Here is a 15,876-nt window from a genome sequence, read left to right on the forward strand (position 1 = left end):
TTAAGTCAAATTTAATTAGTTCTTACAATGACTGCAGCAAATTTGTCAACCATTTTACTTTTAAGAAACTTCAGAAGTACACAGACATTTCATCTCAACCAGACCTTAACTGGGTTTTAGGAAGAAAATACTTACATACATCTTCTGCTAAAATGATGCTCGTTAGTCGTGTGGGTTGTGACAAGCGAGCCTGCACAACTGCCTTTTGAGAGCACTGATTTTCAATCAGATCAATGGCCTCAATGCTGGCAACTTCTGGCCTGGTGGAAGACCTGTAAGACAAGATGAAAAAGTTATACAACACTAGATGAATACAGTTATAATAAAGATACTCATTAAGGAAACATTGTTTCTCCCAAAATGTCAAAATTTCATCAGTGCAGGAAACAGAAAGAAATATAGTCATGGTAGTGACATCATCATCATCATCATCTTTCGGTTGTTCCCGTTAGGGGTCGCCACAGTAGATCACCTGTTTCCAATTCTTCCTGCCCTCTGCATCTTGCTCTGTCACACCAACCACCTGCATGTCCTCTCTCACCACATCCATAAACCTTATCTTGGTAGCTTCATCCTTAGCATCTTTTTCCCAATATACTCAGCATCCCTCCTCAGCACATGTCCAAACCAACGTAATCGTGCCTCTCTGGCTTTGTCTCCAAACCTTCCAACCTGGGCTGACCCTCTAATATACTTATTCCTAATCCTGTCCACCCTCGTCACACCCAGTGCAAATCTTAACATCTTTAATTCTGCCACATCCAGCTCAAACTCCTGCCTTTTTGTCAGTGCCACTGTCTCCAACCCATATAACATAGCTGGTCTCACTACCCTCTTGTAGACCTTCCCTTTCATTCTTACAGGTACTAGTCTGTCACAAATCACTCCTGACACTCTTCTCCACCCACTCCATCCTGCCTATACTCTCTTCTTCACCTCTCTTCCACACTCACCGTTACTCTGAACTATTGACCCCAAGTATTTAAACTCATCCACCTTTGCCACCTCTACTCCTTGCATCCTCACCATTTCTCTATCCTCCCTGTCATTCACACACACATATTCTGTCTTAGTCCTGCTGACCTTCATTCCTCTACTCTCTAGAGCATATCTCCATCTCTCCAGGGTCTCCTCCACCTGTTCCCTACTCTCACTACAGATCACAATGTCATCTGCAAACATCATAGTCCACGGGGACTCCTGTCTGATCTCGTCTGTCAACCTGTCCATCACCATTGCAAATAAGAAAGGGCTCAGAGCTGATCCTTGATGTAACCCCACCTCCACCTTAAACGCATCAGTCACTCCCACCGCAGAACTCACCGCTGTCACACTACCCTCGTACATATCCTGTACCACTCTTACATACTTTTCGACACTCCTGACTTCCTCATATAATACCACAACTCCTCTCTAGGCATCCTGTCATACGCTTTCTCTAAGTCTACAAAAACACAATGCAACTCCTTCTGACATTCTCTGTACTTCTCCATCAACACTCTCAGAGCAAGGATCGCATCTGTAGTGCTCTTTCCCGACATGAAACCATGCTGCTGATCTCTAATCATCACGTCCCTTCTTAACCTTGCTTCCACTACTCTTTCCCATAACTTCATGCTGTGACTGATCAATTTAATCCCTCTGTAGTGACTACAGCTCTGCACATCACCCTTATTCTTAAAAATCGGTACCAAAACACTTTCTCCATTCCTCAGGCATCCTCTCACTTTCCAAGATTTCATTAAACAATCTGGTTAAAAACTCCACTGCCATTTCACCTAAACACCTCCATGCTCCACAGGTATGTCATCTGGGCCAACAGCCTTTCCATTCTTCATTCTCTTCATAGCTATCCTTACTTCCTGCTTGCTAATCCATTGTACTTCATGATTCACTATCCCTACATCATCCAACTTTCTCTCCCTCTCATTCTCTTCATTCATCAACTCCCTCAAAGTACTCTTTCCATCTCCTCAACACACTCTCCTCTAACCTTTATCACCTTTACCTGCTGCACATCTTTCCTAGCTCGGTCCCTCTGTCTTGCCAATCGGTACAGGTACTTTTCTCCCTCCTTAGTGTCCAAACTTTCATACAACTCTTCATATGCCTTATCCTTAGCCTTCGTCACCTCTCTCTTTGCCATGCACCTCACCTCCTTATACTCCTGTCTGCTTTCTTCATCTCTCTGACAATCCCACTTCTTCTTTGCCAACCTCTTTCTCTGTATATTCTCCTGTACTTCCTCATTCCACCACCATGTCTCCTTGTCATCCTTCCTCTGTCCAGATGTGATACCAAGCACCTTTCTAGCAGTCTCCCTTACTAGCTCTGCTGTAGTTACCCAGCTATTTGGTAACTCTTCACTGCCACCCAGTGCCTGTCTTAACTCTTCCCTGAACTCCACCTCACAATTACCCTTTTTCAGTTTCCACCATTTGATCCTTGGTGCTGCCCTCACACTCCTCCTCCTCCTCCTCTTCTTGATCACCGTCATCCTACAAACCACCATCTTATGCTGCCTAACTACACTTTCTCCAGTCACCACTTTACGGTCTCCAATCTCCTTCAAACTGGCCCTCCTACATAAGATATAATCCACCTGTGTGCATCTTCCTCCACTCTTGGTAGTGACATATTTTGACATTTTTTTTCTATACAAAACAATTTCACATTTATTCCAAACACTACAAAAAAGTCAGGTATACAGTACTGAAGATGAGAGTTGAGGGCAATGAAAATGTATGGGTAAATCCTAATCAAGGGGGCAGTAGGTTAAGCAGATATGAGCATAAACAAGAGTATCCAACAACAGTTTATGGCTGCTACATGTATGCTAAATTAGTTTAGTCATAAGTGTGCAAGCTGTCAGCACTGGCTTGTTGTGGTTTCAGTCACCCAAATAAAATACAGTACAAGGAGAGAATTTTGTCAAGTGTATATGTACTGATAACAGATATGAAACTACAGAATGGCTACAGAAGAAACCAATACACATTATCAACACACACATCCGTGCCTCAACAAATAAGCTCCCTAAGGCAAAACACATCAAATGTCTTGGTTATAGGTGACTCTACAGTGAGACACACAGATGTCCACTTCACCAGAATGGACAAGAAGGTGGTCATGGTCAGCTGCCTATCAGGTGCCAGGATCCGAGAAATCATGCATGCACCCAAGTCGCTCAGGAAGTACCGTTATGACTCTGTTATAGTCCACTTTTGAGTGAATGACTTGAGACGTACCTCTCTGGACTATATGAAGAGAGACTTGACAAAAATTTCTGATTATGTGTCCTAGACAGGTACGTCCCTAGCCCTAAGCAGTATCCTGACCTCGCCCGGGATGATGCCACAATATAAACAAAAAATGACCGACTTCAACAATTGGCTCAGCTTCTGGTGTCAGTCCAGGAGGTTCCAGTATCTGACTGCCTGGGAGGATACAGAAGACAGACCTCACTGCTTTACTAGAGATGGTCTGCAACTGTCCTCCCTAGGCTTTCGGATACTGGAAAAGGCCCTTGCCTCCCCCATAGTGACTTTTTTAGGCAATGTCAAAACAACAAATTTTCCAATATAAAATCTAATCGATACAAACTCAGGGTCACACTGCTTAATGGTAAGAGTTTAAACACAAAAATTGCACTCCCCGGAAGCACTCCTCACCTTGGAGGATGCTGATGTCTGTGCAGTAACTGAGACATGGTTCAAAGCCGCTGAGAGTACCCCGGCCGTGCAAGGCTACAATGCCTTCCACATATTCAGACCTCAAAATGTCAGTCTAACAGTCCTTTTTTTTTTCCCTGACTCCCCTTCATCTTGCTGGTCCCAGTGGTGTGCTACAGCCATAATTCAACAGGTTTTCCGGATTTTATGGTTAACCTTATGGGTAAAGGGCAATAACCATAGCTTTTGCTTTAGTGCAGAACACTTCTCTGGCCATCCAGCATACAAACACGGCTCCACTATAATGCCTAAAGGATCGACAAGCCTGCATCCACATTTAATGTACGTCTCTATCTGATCAAATTTTACTGCAATTTAGCCTGTACATATAGGGCTGAAAGCACATCACTGAACTAAACCCCAATCTTCTTCTGCTCTCTTTCCTTGTCACCAATTGCCTGCAAAAAAGAAGTTATGTACTCACCATAATGTTCCATCTGAGTAGTTGTACTTAGTCTTCAACCTGTGGGAATACGGACCCATATTGGATCCAAGCCGGCAAAAATTACTAGCATCAGCTCAGAGCTCCAGACTCCTCCCCTTACCCATAATACACCTCCACTGCTGTCCATCTCCAGATAGAGTCTGCAGAACTAATACTTAGAACCAGACCTGAAAACATACTTGTGACCTATACTACAGCCCCTAGACTAAACATGTGCCAAGGTCCGGGGAAAGGAGGGAGGGACAGTTGAAGACAAATGAAGTACAACTACTCAGAGGGAACGTTATGGTGAGTACATAACTTCTTTATCTGAAGTAGTTTACTTCATTTGGTCTTCAACCTGTGGGACAGAGTCCCCAGCTACTAAACTCCTGGGAGGCCCTCATGGAAGGATATTCTGGAGCACACGGAGCCAAAGGATGCTCTCCTAGATGATGTCAAATCAAATTTGTAATGCGAAATAAACGTATGAGATGAGGACCAAGTAGCTGCAGAGCAAATGTCATCCAAAGACACCCTAGACCAAAAAGCTGCAGACGTAGCCATGGACCTAATGAAATGAGCTTTAACCTGAGCTGGAGGATGCCTTTATCCTTATAGACCTGAAGGATGCATGAAGAAATCCATCTAGCTATCGTGACCCTTGAAATAGGTTTTCCCAAAAATGATCTATAGAACGAAACAATTGATCAGTTTTATGAAAATTTTTTGTCCTGTGTAAATAAAATCGTAATGATCTATGAACATCCAACATGTGTAATTTGTATTCCATCCTGTTGGTAAAATTGAGAAAGAACACAGGCAAATTTATAGTCTGATTGATATTGACTGGTGACGCCACCTTAGGAAGAAAGGATGGGTTGGTTCGAAGGGAAACTATATCTTTATGAAAAATCATGTACGGGAATTTATGGACAAGGCCTGTAATTCCGAAATCATTCTAGCAGAAGTAATAGCCACCAGAAAAGCTGCTTTCCACTATAGAAATTTTAGATCTGCCGTTGTGGCAGGCTCGAAAGGCGAAGCGACCAGAGCTTGGAGAACCACAGTAGGGTCCCACGGGGGAACAGGATCTTTGACCGGGGGGGGGGAGGCGTAGCAAAAAAGTGCCTTTAATAAAGGCTTTACACAGTCTAGAAGATGCCAAGGATGCAGAAATCTCACCCACATGAAAATGAGAAATGGCAGCCAACTTAACTTAGACAGTAAAAGAACTAGCTCCATGCTGGGGAATATCAGTTAGAAAATCAAGAATGGCGGAAATAGGAGCCATAAAAGGATCGAAACTCCTCTGAGAGGCCCAGAAAGAAATTTCCATTTGCTGCAATGAACTTTTCTGGTGGAAGACTTATGAGCAGCTACCAAAATAGACTTAACTGAGGATGAAAGTCAGGGAGTCCTAGCAATCAAGGGAACTGGAGCAGCCAAGCTGTGAACTTCAGGCTGTCCAGACTCGGATGAGGCACCCCCCCATAGGTGTGAAATCAGATCCTGAATGGGATCTAGGATCCAAGGTGGAGCCAGAAGGTGAGACCAAAGGAAGGGAAACCATACCAGAATGGGGCAATGAGGATCACCTTGCTCCCCAGTCGACAAGCTTTCTGCAAAAACCTCGGGATGAGAGGAACTGGCAGGTAAGCATACAGAAGACCGGGGGGCCAAGCATGAACTAGAGCGTCTCTGGGGGACTCCTCCGGTGGGGATTCAGAGCGAAAAACCTGCTGCACTTTACGTTGGAAGAGATCACATCAAGGTTGACCCCACTCGCTGAAGATCTGTTCCGCTGACAGATTCAGAGACCACTCGTACAGCATCAGAATGGTCCGACTTAGCCTGCCCGCTAGAATGTTGGACCGTCCCGGAATGTGCTTTGCGATGAGAAAGCGACCGGTGGAGAGCACCCATTCCTACACTCTCATGACCTCGTGACAAAGGGGATAAGATCTGGTCCCTCCCTGTTTGTTGATATACCAGACTACTGACATGCCTGACTGAATGGCAATTGTCCCCAGAGGAAGAAAGGCATGAAGGGCCTGCAACGCTAGAAGGACCGCCCTCATCTCTAGGACACGGATATGCAAACTGGTCTCTATGGGAGCCCACAGGCCTTGGACTGTCCTGCCCGAACAATGTCCCCCCACCAGAGTTGGGAGGCATCTGTGGTCACTGTGGTTTGGGCCGGGGCTGGAACAAATGATCATCCCTCCAAAATGTCCGGAGAGCTCATCCACCATATGAGGGATGACAGACACACTTGACTTGGGTGGATAGGATAGGTTAGTGGTAAATCCAACAGGGACCACTGAACCGCTAGAGTCCATTGAAGAATCCGCATGTGTAGCCGAGCACATGGAAGAAGAGTTATGGTTGCTGCCATTGAGCCTAGGACCCTCAGCACTGATTCTGCTGTCGGGAGGTGAGAACAGTAAATTAGGGGGACATTGGAAATTTAACAGCACTTGTTCAAGTACTGTTTGGGCGAGTGGACGCTCTAACTCAAAGACTCGATGCACCAGTACCTTATGGGGCTAATCTACAGCAGCAAAGCCGGATTTTGTCTATTGGAAATACAAGGAATATTGAAGTGGTAAATGCGGTTTTAAACCAGAATGTAGCACCTAATTTGAATGTAGCTACTCCAGCCATTCCTTCTACTTCTCACGCTGACAATAACACAGGTTTGAGGAATCCGCAACCAGATGGACGGAGTTCTCCGTATGGGGAAGCCATAATACAAGAAAGTGGCTCACCGTCTATTATTTCTTTTTTGGACAACAACAACTTTTTCTCTCTTGGGATTCAAACAGGCGGTCAGCACCAAAGCCAGCCTATTGTAAGTACTTTGTCTACCATTATAAATGACTTTGACTATAAACTGTTTTGTTGCAGAAAGCTGCAACTAGAGGTTGCTTACTTATCAGAGTGTATAGAGAAAAAAGCTGTACCTAAGGGTTTACGCCAATGGCGATACCCTACGGGTCTAGTCGAAAATTCTCTTTTTCATCAAGAACTGTTGAAAATGTTTGACAGGCAGGGTGTGGAATTTCTAAATGGACTGATTATTCATTATAAAACTGAGATTGGGGACTTGAAAGCTGACTTGGAAATCTTGGAACATACCATCAAAACACATGAAGAATTTTCAAGATACACATATGAATATGCTCGTATTTTCTCTAGCATAGACGCTACTATTACCAAGTTGCTGACCAATAAAAAGAAAAAAATAGCGCGGGATGTCTCTGATTATACTAACAACAAGGCCTACCCAAGGCCTCCAGTTTTCCATCTCAGAAGTTCCAATGTCCCTAAACAAACTATCAGGTTTCTTGATGAAAACAACACAGACCAGTTAGAAAATGCAACTACTAATGATCTCACTTCGGATGAACCAGAAATGCAACAACCGAGGCGTAGTGAAAGGCTAAACAGTAACAGAAACAACAGGAATAATGAGATGGCTAACAACAACAATCAACAGCAGAGTGTTACTAATAATCACAACAACAATGCTGATGCATCATCTCGGGGTTTTCACAGGAACCACAATGGATCACAGAACAATTATCAATCGCACAAGAAGCAATACCCATTCAAGAACAAGAGGAAACAGAGGAGGAGATAACTGATAGTTTTACACCAAATGCTTACCCCTCAACACTTAGAAGCACAGGGGTGAATTTAGTGTTTACAATTTCACAGAATTGGACATTAAACAAGAATGGGTTGACTTTTTTTCAAAGGGCCTTTCCTTTGTCCCTAGTAAAAGATGGATTTAGTTAAAACCATCATAGATTTAAAACTATTTGTTCGCAAATTGAACCTAAATGTTTTAATAGGGAATAGTACATCTTTAGTTAATTCTAGAAGGGTTTCTAGTGTATTTCATCCTGTTCTCCATCCCACTCTTGGGCTATTTGAAAGAATGTGCGAAATGGATTTTAGGGATTTGCAAAGGACTTCTGGTAACCAGCTTGACAATAACATTAACATTAAAACAACAGAATATGAAATAATTAACCTACTACAAATATGTCAAATACGTGCAATGAAGCCAGATAAAGGCAGAGGGTTAGTTCTAATGAATCAAGAGGCATATGTTAAAGCTATGCTTAGGCTCCTAAACACAGATGTTTACACTAAAGTTTCAGTAAACGAGCTTAATATAGCCTACAGGTGAATTAAGAACATACTTGAAGATCTTTTTTTAGAAGCGTACATTGATTTAGATTTGTATCGATATTTATTGATGATGGCACCCAGGTTACCATTGCTTTTTGGAGTCCCTAAACTACATAAATCTATCAGTAATCCACCATTTAGACCAACTGTTGATGGGAGAGGTTCGGTGACATATGCCTGTGCCAAACAAGTTGACAAACTATTGAAGCCCTTTATTGAATCTGAAACCCAAATCTGTAAAGATTCATGGAGCTTCTTGCACAACATCAATAATGTAGAATATCATGAAGAGGCACAGTTTTTAATTATAGATGTTAAGGACCTCTATACCGTTATCCCTCAACACTTAGGGATGGAATGGATTACAGATTATTTAATTTCTAAAAAGGTTACGGACAACACTATTTACCTAATTGAAACACTGCTTGAAGTAGTACTGTCCAATAACTTTATGATGTTTGAAGGAGAATTGTATTTGCAAAGATCTGGAGTAGCGATGGGTTCCCCTTGTGGGGGGACCTTTGCGAATGCAATTATGGCCCATTAGGAAAACACCCTACTTTTTACCCATCCAATGTTCAAGGAACATGTCTCCTGGTATACTAGATACCAGGATGACATGTTTTTGATTTGGAGGGGACCAAAAGGTTTAGTCCCTTCCTTTATTACAAACATCATGGAATTAACTGATTTTTTGCAATTTACCTTTAACCTAGACGACAACAGAATTAATTTCCTAGACATCTTACTTATTAAAGACAGATTAAATTTGAGGTATATTAAGCAAGATTTCCAGGAAACCCACATACTCCAACGCCTTTTTTGCATTTTAGTAGCTGCCACCTGTTCCATCAGAAAAAAGCAGTTGTTAAGGGCCAAATGGTCAGGGCAGCAAGGATGATTACAACATTATCAGATTTTGACCACGAATGTGAGAATTTGGAAAATATGTTTATAAACAGAGCGTATCCTTCTAAATTAGTAGCTAACATTAGGGACGAAGTTAGGGCCAAAAGACTTTCAGGCCACTTTACACCTTTACTAAATGAAAGATCTACTAATACCAACTTAATAGATGGGCAACAGGTAGAATCTTTTTCTGTCACACATGAGCCTTACAAGAGCAGCTTTTTGTGTATATTTTCTAGTGACCATAAATTCATTAGAGGCATTATGAATAAAAATTGGAGAATTATTTCTGAAGACCCAGCATTGCACAACAAGTTAGGTTCACAACTTAAAATCACTTATTGAAGAAATTACAATCTGAAAATGCTTTTAGAAAAAAAGAAAGAATTACACTATTTCATCTAAAGGCATGTATAAATGTGGCGCTTGTCCACAATGCTCCTCGATTTTAGTAACAAAAGAGGTAGTTATTAATGGCATGTCATACAAGATAAATAAAAGATATAATTGTGAAAGTAAAGGAATTGTTTATGCAGCATTATGTGAGCAATGTAAGGCCTTTTATATAGGCAAAACTGAGAGAAAAATCAAGCAAAGAATTTATGAGCACAGGTACGCAATTGGAAAGAAGGACACTAATAATGCCTTAGCAAAGCACATACTTGAGCATTCCAATCACAATTTTAAATTTGTTATTTTACATCAAAGAACACATGACCCAAGAGGTGGGCCATGGCAGTTAACTCTGGAGATAGATGAGTTAATGTGCCAAATTAGAACTACCGCAAGTGCCTATCCTGGATTAAACGACTATATATCAATTAAATGCATTCTTAAACTGTTAGCTCTTAAGTGGCTATAAGAAACACGCACATTATATTATATTAAATTTTAATACAATATGAGCATCACAGTATTCTATATTCTATCAATTCCAGGTTTTTTACTCTTAGGTTCTATACACACACACAAAAAATACTACATTTAATTTATGCATTCCTCTTTTTTATAAATTCGAGAATGTTTACAGATGGTTTATGTACGAGTATTTAATCATTTATATTTATTAATTTTTACTATTGAAGCAATTAATATTAGTTTTTTTATAATTTATTTTATAACGTATTACACATTTAAAACATTTAAAACGATTAAATTATTAAAACATTTAACACATGGGACACACATGATCAAAAATTTAAACTTTAAATATTATTTAAAATAATTAGTAATAACTATTATATGGGTTTTTACACATAAAAGGTAAATTGATAGTAAGAGTTTTAAAAGACATATTACCATTGATTAATAACTTTTTACGATGGTAATGTATTAAATTGAGCAAATAAATAAGAAATAAAACTTTTAGGTTTAATAATTGATTTTTTCATTGACAATGATTCTTATTCATATTGTCATTGAATATCTCGGCTGCTGGATGTAGTTACGAGTGAACATATAAGGATATGTTGTAGTTGTGCGTTGTCGATGATCGGTGTGTTTAATACACACATTCTATTTTGTTTACAAGTCTGAAAAGGAGGTTTTCATTTTTAAGCACACTTTTAAACACACTTTTGTACAAAGTTCTCAACAGGAAATATTTAAACTACAGGTTAATGAACGCCAGGTTTTTTCATGCCTTCTTGTAGAAGGGAAGTGACGTTCCTAATTACCTTTGGTTAACAACTTAAAAGCGTAGTATTTTACATCTGATACTTTGTATCTTGTATTCTGAAGAAGGTGAAGCACAGTCTTTACCGAAAGCGTGTTGTATATTTTATTGTTTTAACGCTAAATAAACCTGGTATCTATCGCTCTCATTGGTTTAGTTCGCATTTTTTGTTTTACCTAGTTTGTTGGATTTCTGTGAGAGACATGTATCCTGACGTTTTGAACTCTCTCCGAGATCAGGAACACTTTGCACTGTAGTGTGTCTATCCTGGCCCCAATGTGATCTATTACATGTACAGGCTCTAGTAGAGACTTGGCTGTGTTGATTGTGATAACCAAATTCAGGGCAAGTGTCAGAAAGTAATCCCTGGTTTGGGAAAGTAGATGCCTGGTGGGAGCAGTGAGGAGCCAATCGTCCATGTACGGGTAGACCTGAATCCCCTGAAGCCTCAGGTGAGCCGCTGCAACTAACTGCTATCACTTTGGTAAACACCCTGGGGGCTGTGGTGAGACCAAAGTGTAGGGCTCGAAATTGATAATGAATGGCCCCTAGCCAGAAGCGGAGGAACCTCCTGGAGCTCCTGTGCATTTCTATGTGATAGTAAGCACCCTGGAGATCTAACAAGCACATCCAGTCACTCTCTTGCAGGTACGGCATGATGGACTATAATGTGACCATCTGGAACTTTTCTTTGGCAACTGACATGTTCAGGGTAGAGAGGTCCAGGATGGGCCTCAAGTCCCCAGTTTTCTTTGGCACCAAAAAGAACCTGGAGTAGAAGCCCGATCCAGACTGATATGGGGGGACGGTTCTGATGGCTCGTTTTCCTAGCAGCTTGGAAATCTCCTGTGCTGCTGCCTGCCTTTGTGTGGGTGAAACGTCCAGGAGGTGATTGGGAGATATGGGGGAATGCACAAAGGGAAAAGAATATCCTCTGGATATGATTTAAAGCACTCAGCGGAACATTCGGGAGGTGATTGGGAGATATGGAGGAACCCACAAAGGGGAAAAAATATCCTCTGGATATGATTTGAAGCATCCAGCGGTCTGTTATGGACTCCTATGCTGCTGGGGTGCAAGGACAATAGCCCCCGACTGCCTCCAGAGTAGAGCAGCCGGGCAACCCCTCAGGGTTGCTGCCTGGGACTGTTGAGAATGGTTCGAGACCCAAAGTTTCACGGCCTCTGGGCCGGCATCCATTCTGTCCCCCTCTACCTCTAAGAGAAGAAGAACTCTGAGTGTCCCAGGAATACTGAGACTTCCAGAACCACATCTTCTTTTGCCCTCTCTGGTTCCGGGAAAAGGATCTTTGTGGGTTAGAGAAGCGTATACCGACAGCAGACAGTGTCTTCCTGTCCTTCTCACTCTGGACTAGTGTCTCCTTGATGGTCTTACCGAAAAGAGCTGAGCCGTCATAAGGGGCATTGGCAAAGGACGCCTTAAAAGGTTCAGTAAATTGGCACAACCTGAGCCAGGCGTTCTGCCTCATGGACACGCTGGACCCAGCCGCCCTAGCCGCTCCTTCCGTAGCATGTGAGAGAAGTCGCATGGACGTATTTGATACTACTCTCAGAGTGGCCACTTACGCGGAGAATAAAGCCCTGTCCTCCTGTGACATCGACTTGATAGAGACTCTGCCAGCTCCTTCACTAGGTCGCATTGGAGTCTCGTGACATGGGCCAAGTAGTTCAGCGCCTTTATCGAAAAGGTAGCTGATGCATACACCCGCTTCCCTAGGTAGTCCATCATCCGTGACTCTCTGTCAGGAGGGTCGACCAAGGAACTTTCCTGAGATAGTTCCTTCTTTATGGCTGTTGCTACCACCATGGCGTCCAGTGGGGAGCCCTTGTTCCAGGAAGGCCTGTCAATAGGGGGACTTACAACCTTATCGGAGTGCTTGGGGATCAGCTCCACGGTATCTGGTTACTTCCACACCCGTGAGGTGATAAAATCCACTAAAGGATCCGCAGGAGGGGACACCCAAGATGTAGACAGGCCCGTGCCTAAAGCCAAACACAGACTCATCAGAGGAGGGCTTGCAGGCAGACCAACCTCCCCACTGGCGCAGGATCTCCATGATGTCTACAAAGGAGACATCGTCCGGAGGTGATCTTGGGGAGCCCTCACCATCCTCTAAATCTGTGTCCTCTGTTAGGGACTCAGGGGAGTCCAAGTGCCTCCTCTTGCACGTATGCTTGCGAGGCACATCTCCCGTGGGGCTCACCGGGGAGCACTCGCAAGCCATCTGTTCCTCTGGAGGAACAGTCTTGGGCTCTTCGGGGACAGGCTGTCCCTCTGGTAAGATAATGGGGGCCGTAGACAGAGTCGAGGGGGTCTGAGCAGAGTCTGAGGGGGCGGTCAGAGGTCTCGATCTGATGGAGAGGACCCATTCTACCACATCGAACGCTGAAGGATAGCGGGCCTCCTGGGAAGCTAATAAGGAGGCTGGTCTCTCCAGGTCCGACGCGAGAATCGGAGCCAGGCTGGAAGTGGACGGAGCTCCGAGAGAGGGAACCTGGCCCGACAATGTCAGAGCCAATGAAAAAGGTTCCACTCCCTCGGATCTGAAGCCCAAGGCTCCGGCTCTGAGAGTGGCTTGGATCCAAACTGGTCAAATCCAAGATGCTCCAGGCAGCTGTGGGCATCGACGGCCTGACCAAGGCCAACCTCGGATCTGAGAACTCCGAAGCTGAAGGTCAGATCGGAGAAGGAGAAATTGGCTGAAAAAAGAGAAGTGAGCTCCCCCCTCCTGAGGAAGGGGGGCCTGGCAAGACCCCCATCTGGATCTGTGTACGGATAAAGCACCTCATCATCTTATCCAAATCCATGTCCAATAATGAACAGGTCGACTGAGACAAGTCCACAGACTCCGACCTAGTCAGGAACCGAGGCACGGGAGACAGAATGTGCCTCCTCCAGCTCCAGGAAGAACCCTGGAGACTGGAGCCGAGGGGAGTCACAGATCCATGCAGACTTGCTCAGTGACGAGAGGTCCGGGGACCTCTTCCGCTTTTCCTTAGTCTTCAACTCTCTTTCCCCTGCTCTCTACCTCTCCTCTGCTCCGCTACCACAGGCTTAGATGCAGGAGTTTGAGTTCCAGCCTGGGACTGAGGGAGGCCAGATGAAGAGAGGCGGGAGAGGCAATCACAGCAGCCGCTGTGACTGAAGCCGAAGATGAGGAAGGAGGTTCAGTGGCTGGCAGGCAGGCAGACCTTTGAGGGCCAACTTGGCCTTTCTAGCCTTCAACTTTTCTGATTGTTTCTCTTCTACATGGTCTGGCACACAATCAACTCTAGCTATCCAGGGCATACATCACTCGTACACCTTCCTACATACTTGAGTGTTTCGTTTTCATTTTCTTTCTTTTTTTCTCTTTTCCATTTTCTTTCTTTTTTTCTCTTTTCCTCCCATTATGCCTTGCCACATTTAAAATCCTCTGCTGGCATCTCACCCCATCTTTTTCTGACTTACCTCACCTTTCTGGTCCCAGTGATGTGCTACAGCCATAATTCAACAGGTTTTCTGGATTTTATGGTCAACCTTACAAGTAATAGGTAAAAATAATTGCTGACTCCAACCATTGAGTCTGTAGCACTCACAGGCTTCTACATAGTGTGCTAGCTTTCTAACAGTTTTGAGAGGTTATCTAGTTATATAGCTCTCGTTTGCTTGAATGAGTCATTCTTATTGCGTCTCCTCATGTTACTTCTCAAATACTAGCAACTTAACAGACTGTTTATAGTCTTGCGACAGATTGAGACGTTTTTTCCAAGTTAAAATACCATTGTTTTTCTGCTAAAGCGACTTGTCTCTAATCACATTATGTGCGGACTACTAGCAAATTAACTGACTGTTCAGCTTTGCAACAGATTTGAGAGATTTTTTAAGGAAAACAGATATTGTAGCGATACACGTTATTCTAAAAGTACTACCAAGTTTTTGGTAACTTTTCCTATCTGTGAACCTATTACAGTTCAGTCCTGCTCATTACTTTATTGTACAGTCGAAAATGCAATGCTTGGTCAACAAACTGTTTAAACTGCACTGTAAAGCCCCTTTCTGTTTTAGATTAACAGTACCTTATCTAAACTTTATCTGGTCCTTGCTGTATGTATCTAATTGCTAAATATTTCCTACTTGTTGTTGTGTCTTTCAGCTTTTCCCGGTTAGGGGTCGCCACAGCAGAACTCCGGTCCGCTAATGATTGGCAGTAGATTTTTACGTGCCGAGTTGCCGGCCCTTACGCACAACCTTCAAAGAAGGTACGCCCATTCATGCACGTCTCCACACAGAAGACGCTCTAGCTGAGAATCGAACAGGACGTCTTACTGTGAGGCAACAACGCTACCGCAGCACCACCACTGCAGTTAAATATTTCCTAATTGTTAATGATTAATAATCAAATGTAACCCTTGCATTTCTAGCCTACAAGTAATTACCATTATTTTATGTTACCTTCAAATTCTGAGTTTCTCCTTACATTTACCTACTACTGTGTGTGTAAATGTGTAATTACTTTCCATTTTGTATATTGTTTGCCTACTTGCTTCCTACTACCACTACTACAGTCCACTACTTTTTACACACCACCACTACAACAACCCATACTTTTACCCAGTAATTCTAAAGCTCTGTTTTCAGTCTCCCCCCCACTCTACCAATCCACCCCGACCTCTCTCCAGTATCTGTCTTAATATCCTGTATACCAATACCAGTAAAGTTTTCTCTCTGCTAATCCTCCACTCATTCTTCCTTTTTTTTCTTTCTAGGCAATAACCACAGCTACACCTTCAGTGCAGAACACTTCTCTGGCCACCAAGCATACAAACACGGCTCCTCTACAATGCCTAAAAGATCGACAAGCCTGCATCCACATTTGTTGCATGTCTCCATCTGATAAACTTTTACTGCAATTTAGTCTGTACATATAGGGC

The 15,876-nt window shown here is 43.1% G+C and overlaps 1 protein-coding gene across 1 annotated transcript in view; it reads right to left on the minus strand.

The window, feature by feature from the left end:
- Positions 1 to 15,876, minus strand: part of NUP210 (nucleoporin 210) — a 2,490,054-nt gene that overhangs the window by 2,312,381 nt on the left and 161,797 nt on the right. The window contains exon 2 of the mRNA XM_044078102.1: positions 136 to 272. Within this exon, the coding sequence (XP_043934037.1) occupies positions 136 to 272 (137 nt within the window). The remainder of the gene's footprint in view (positions 1 to 135; positions 273 to 15,876) is intronic.

The sequence above is a fragment of the Protopterus annectens genome, chromosome 7.part0 (genome assembly GCF_019279795.1).
Source record: "Protopterus annectens isolate FY-2018-M chromosome 7.part0, PAN1.0, whole genome shotgun sequence".
NCBI classification, from domain to species: domain Eukaryota; kingdom Metazoa; phylum Chordata; order Ceratodontiformes; family Protopteridae; genus Protopterus; species Protopterus annectens.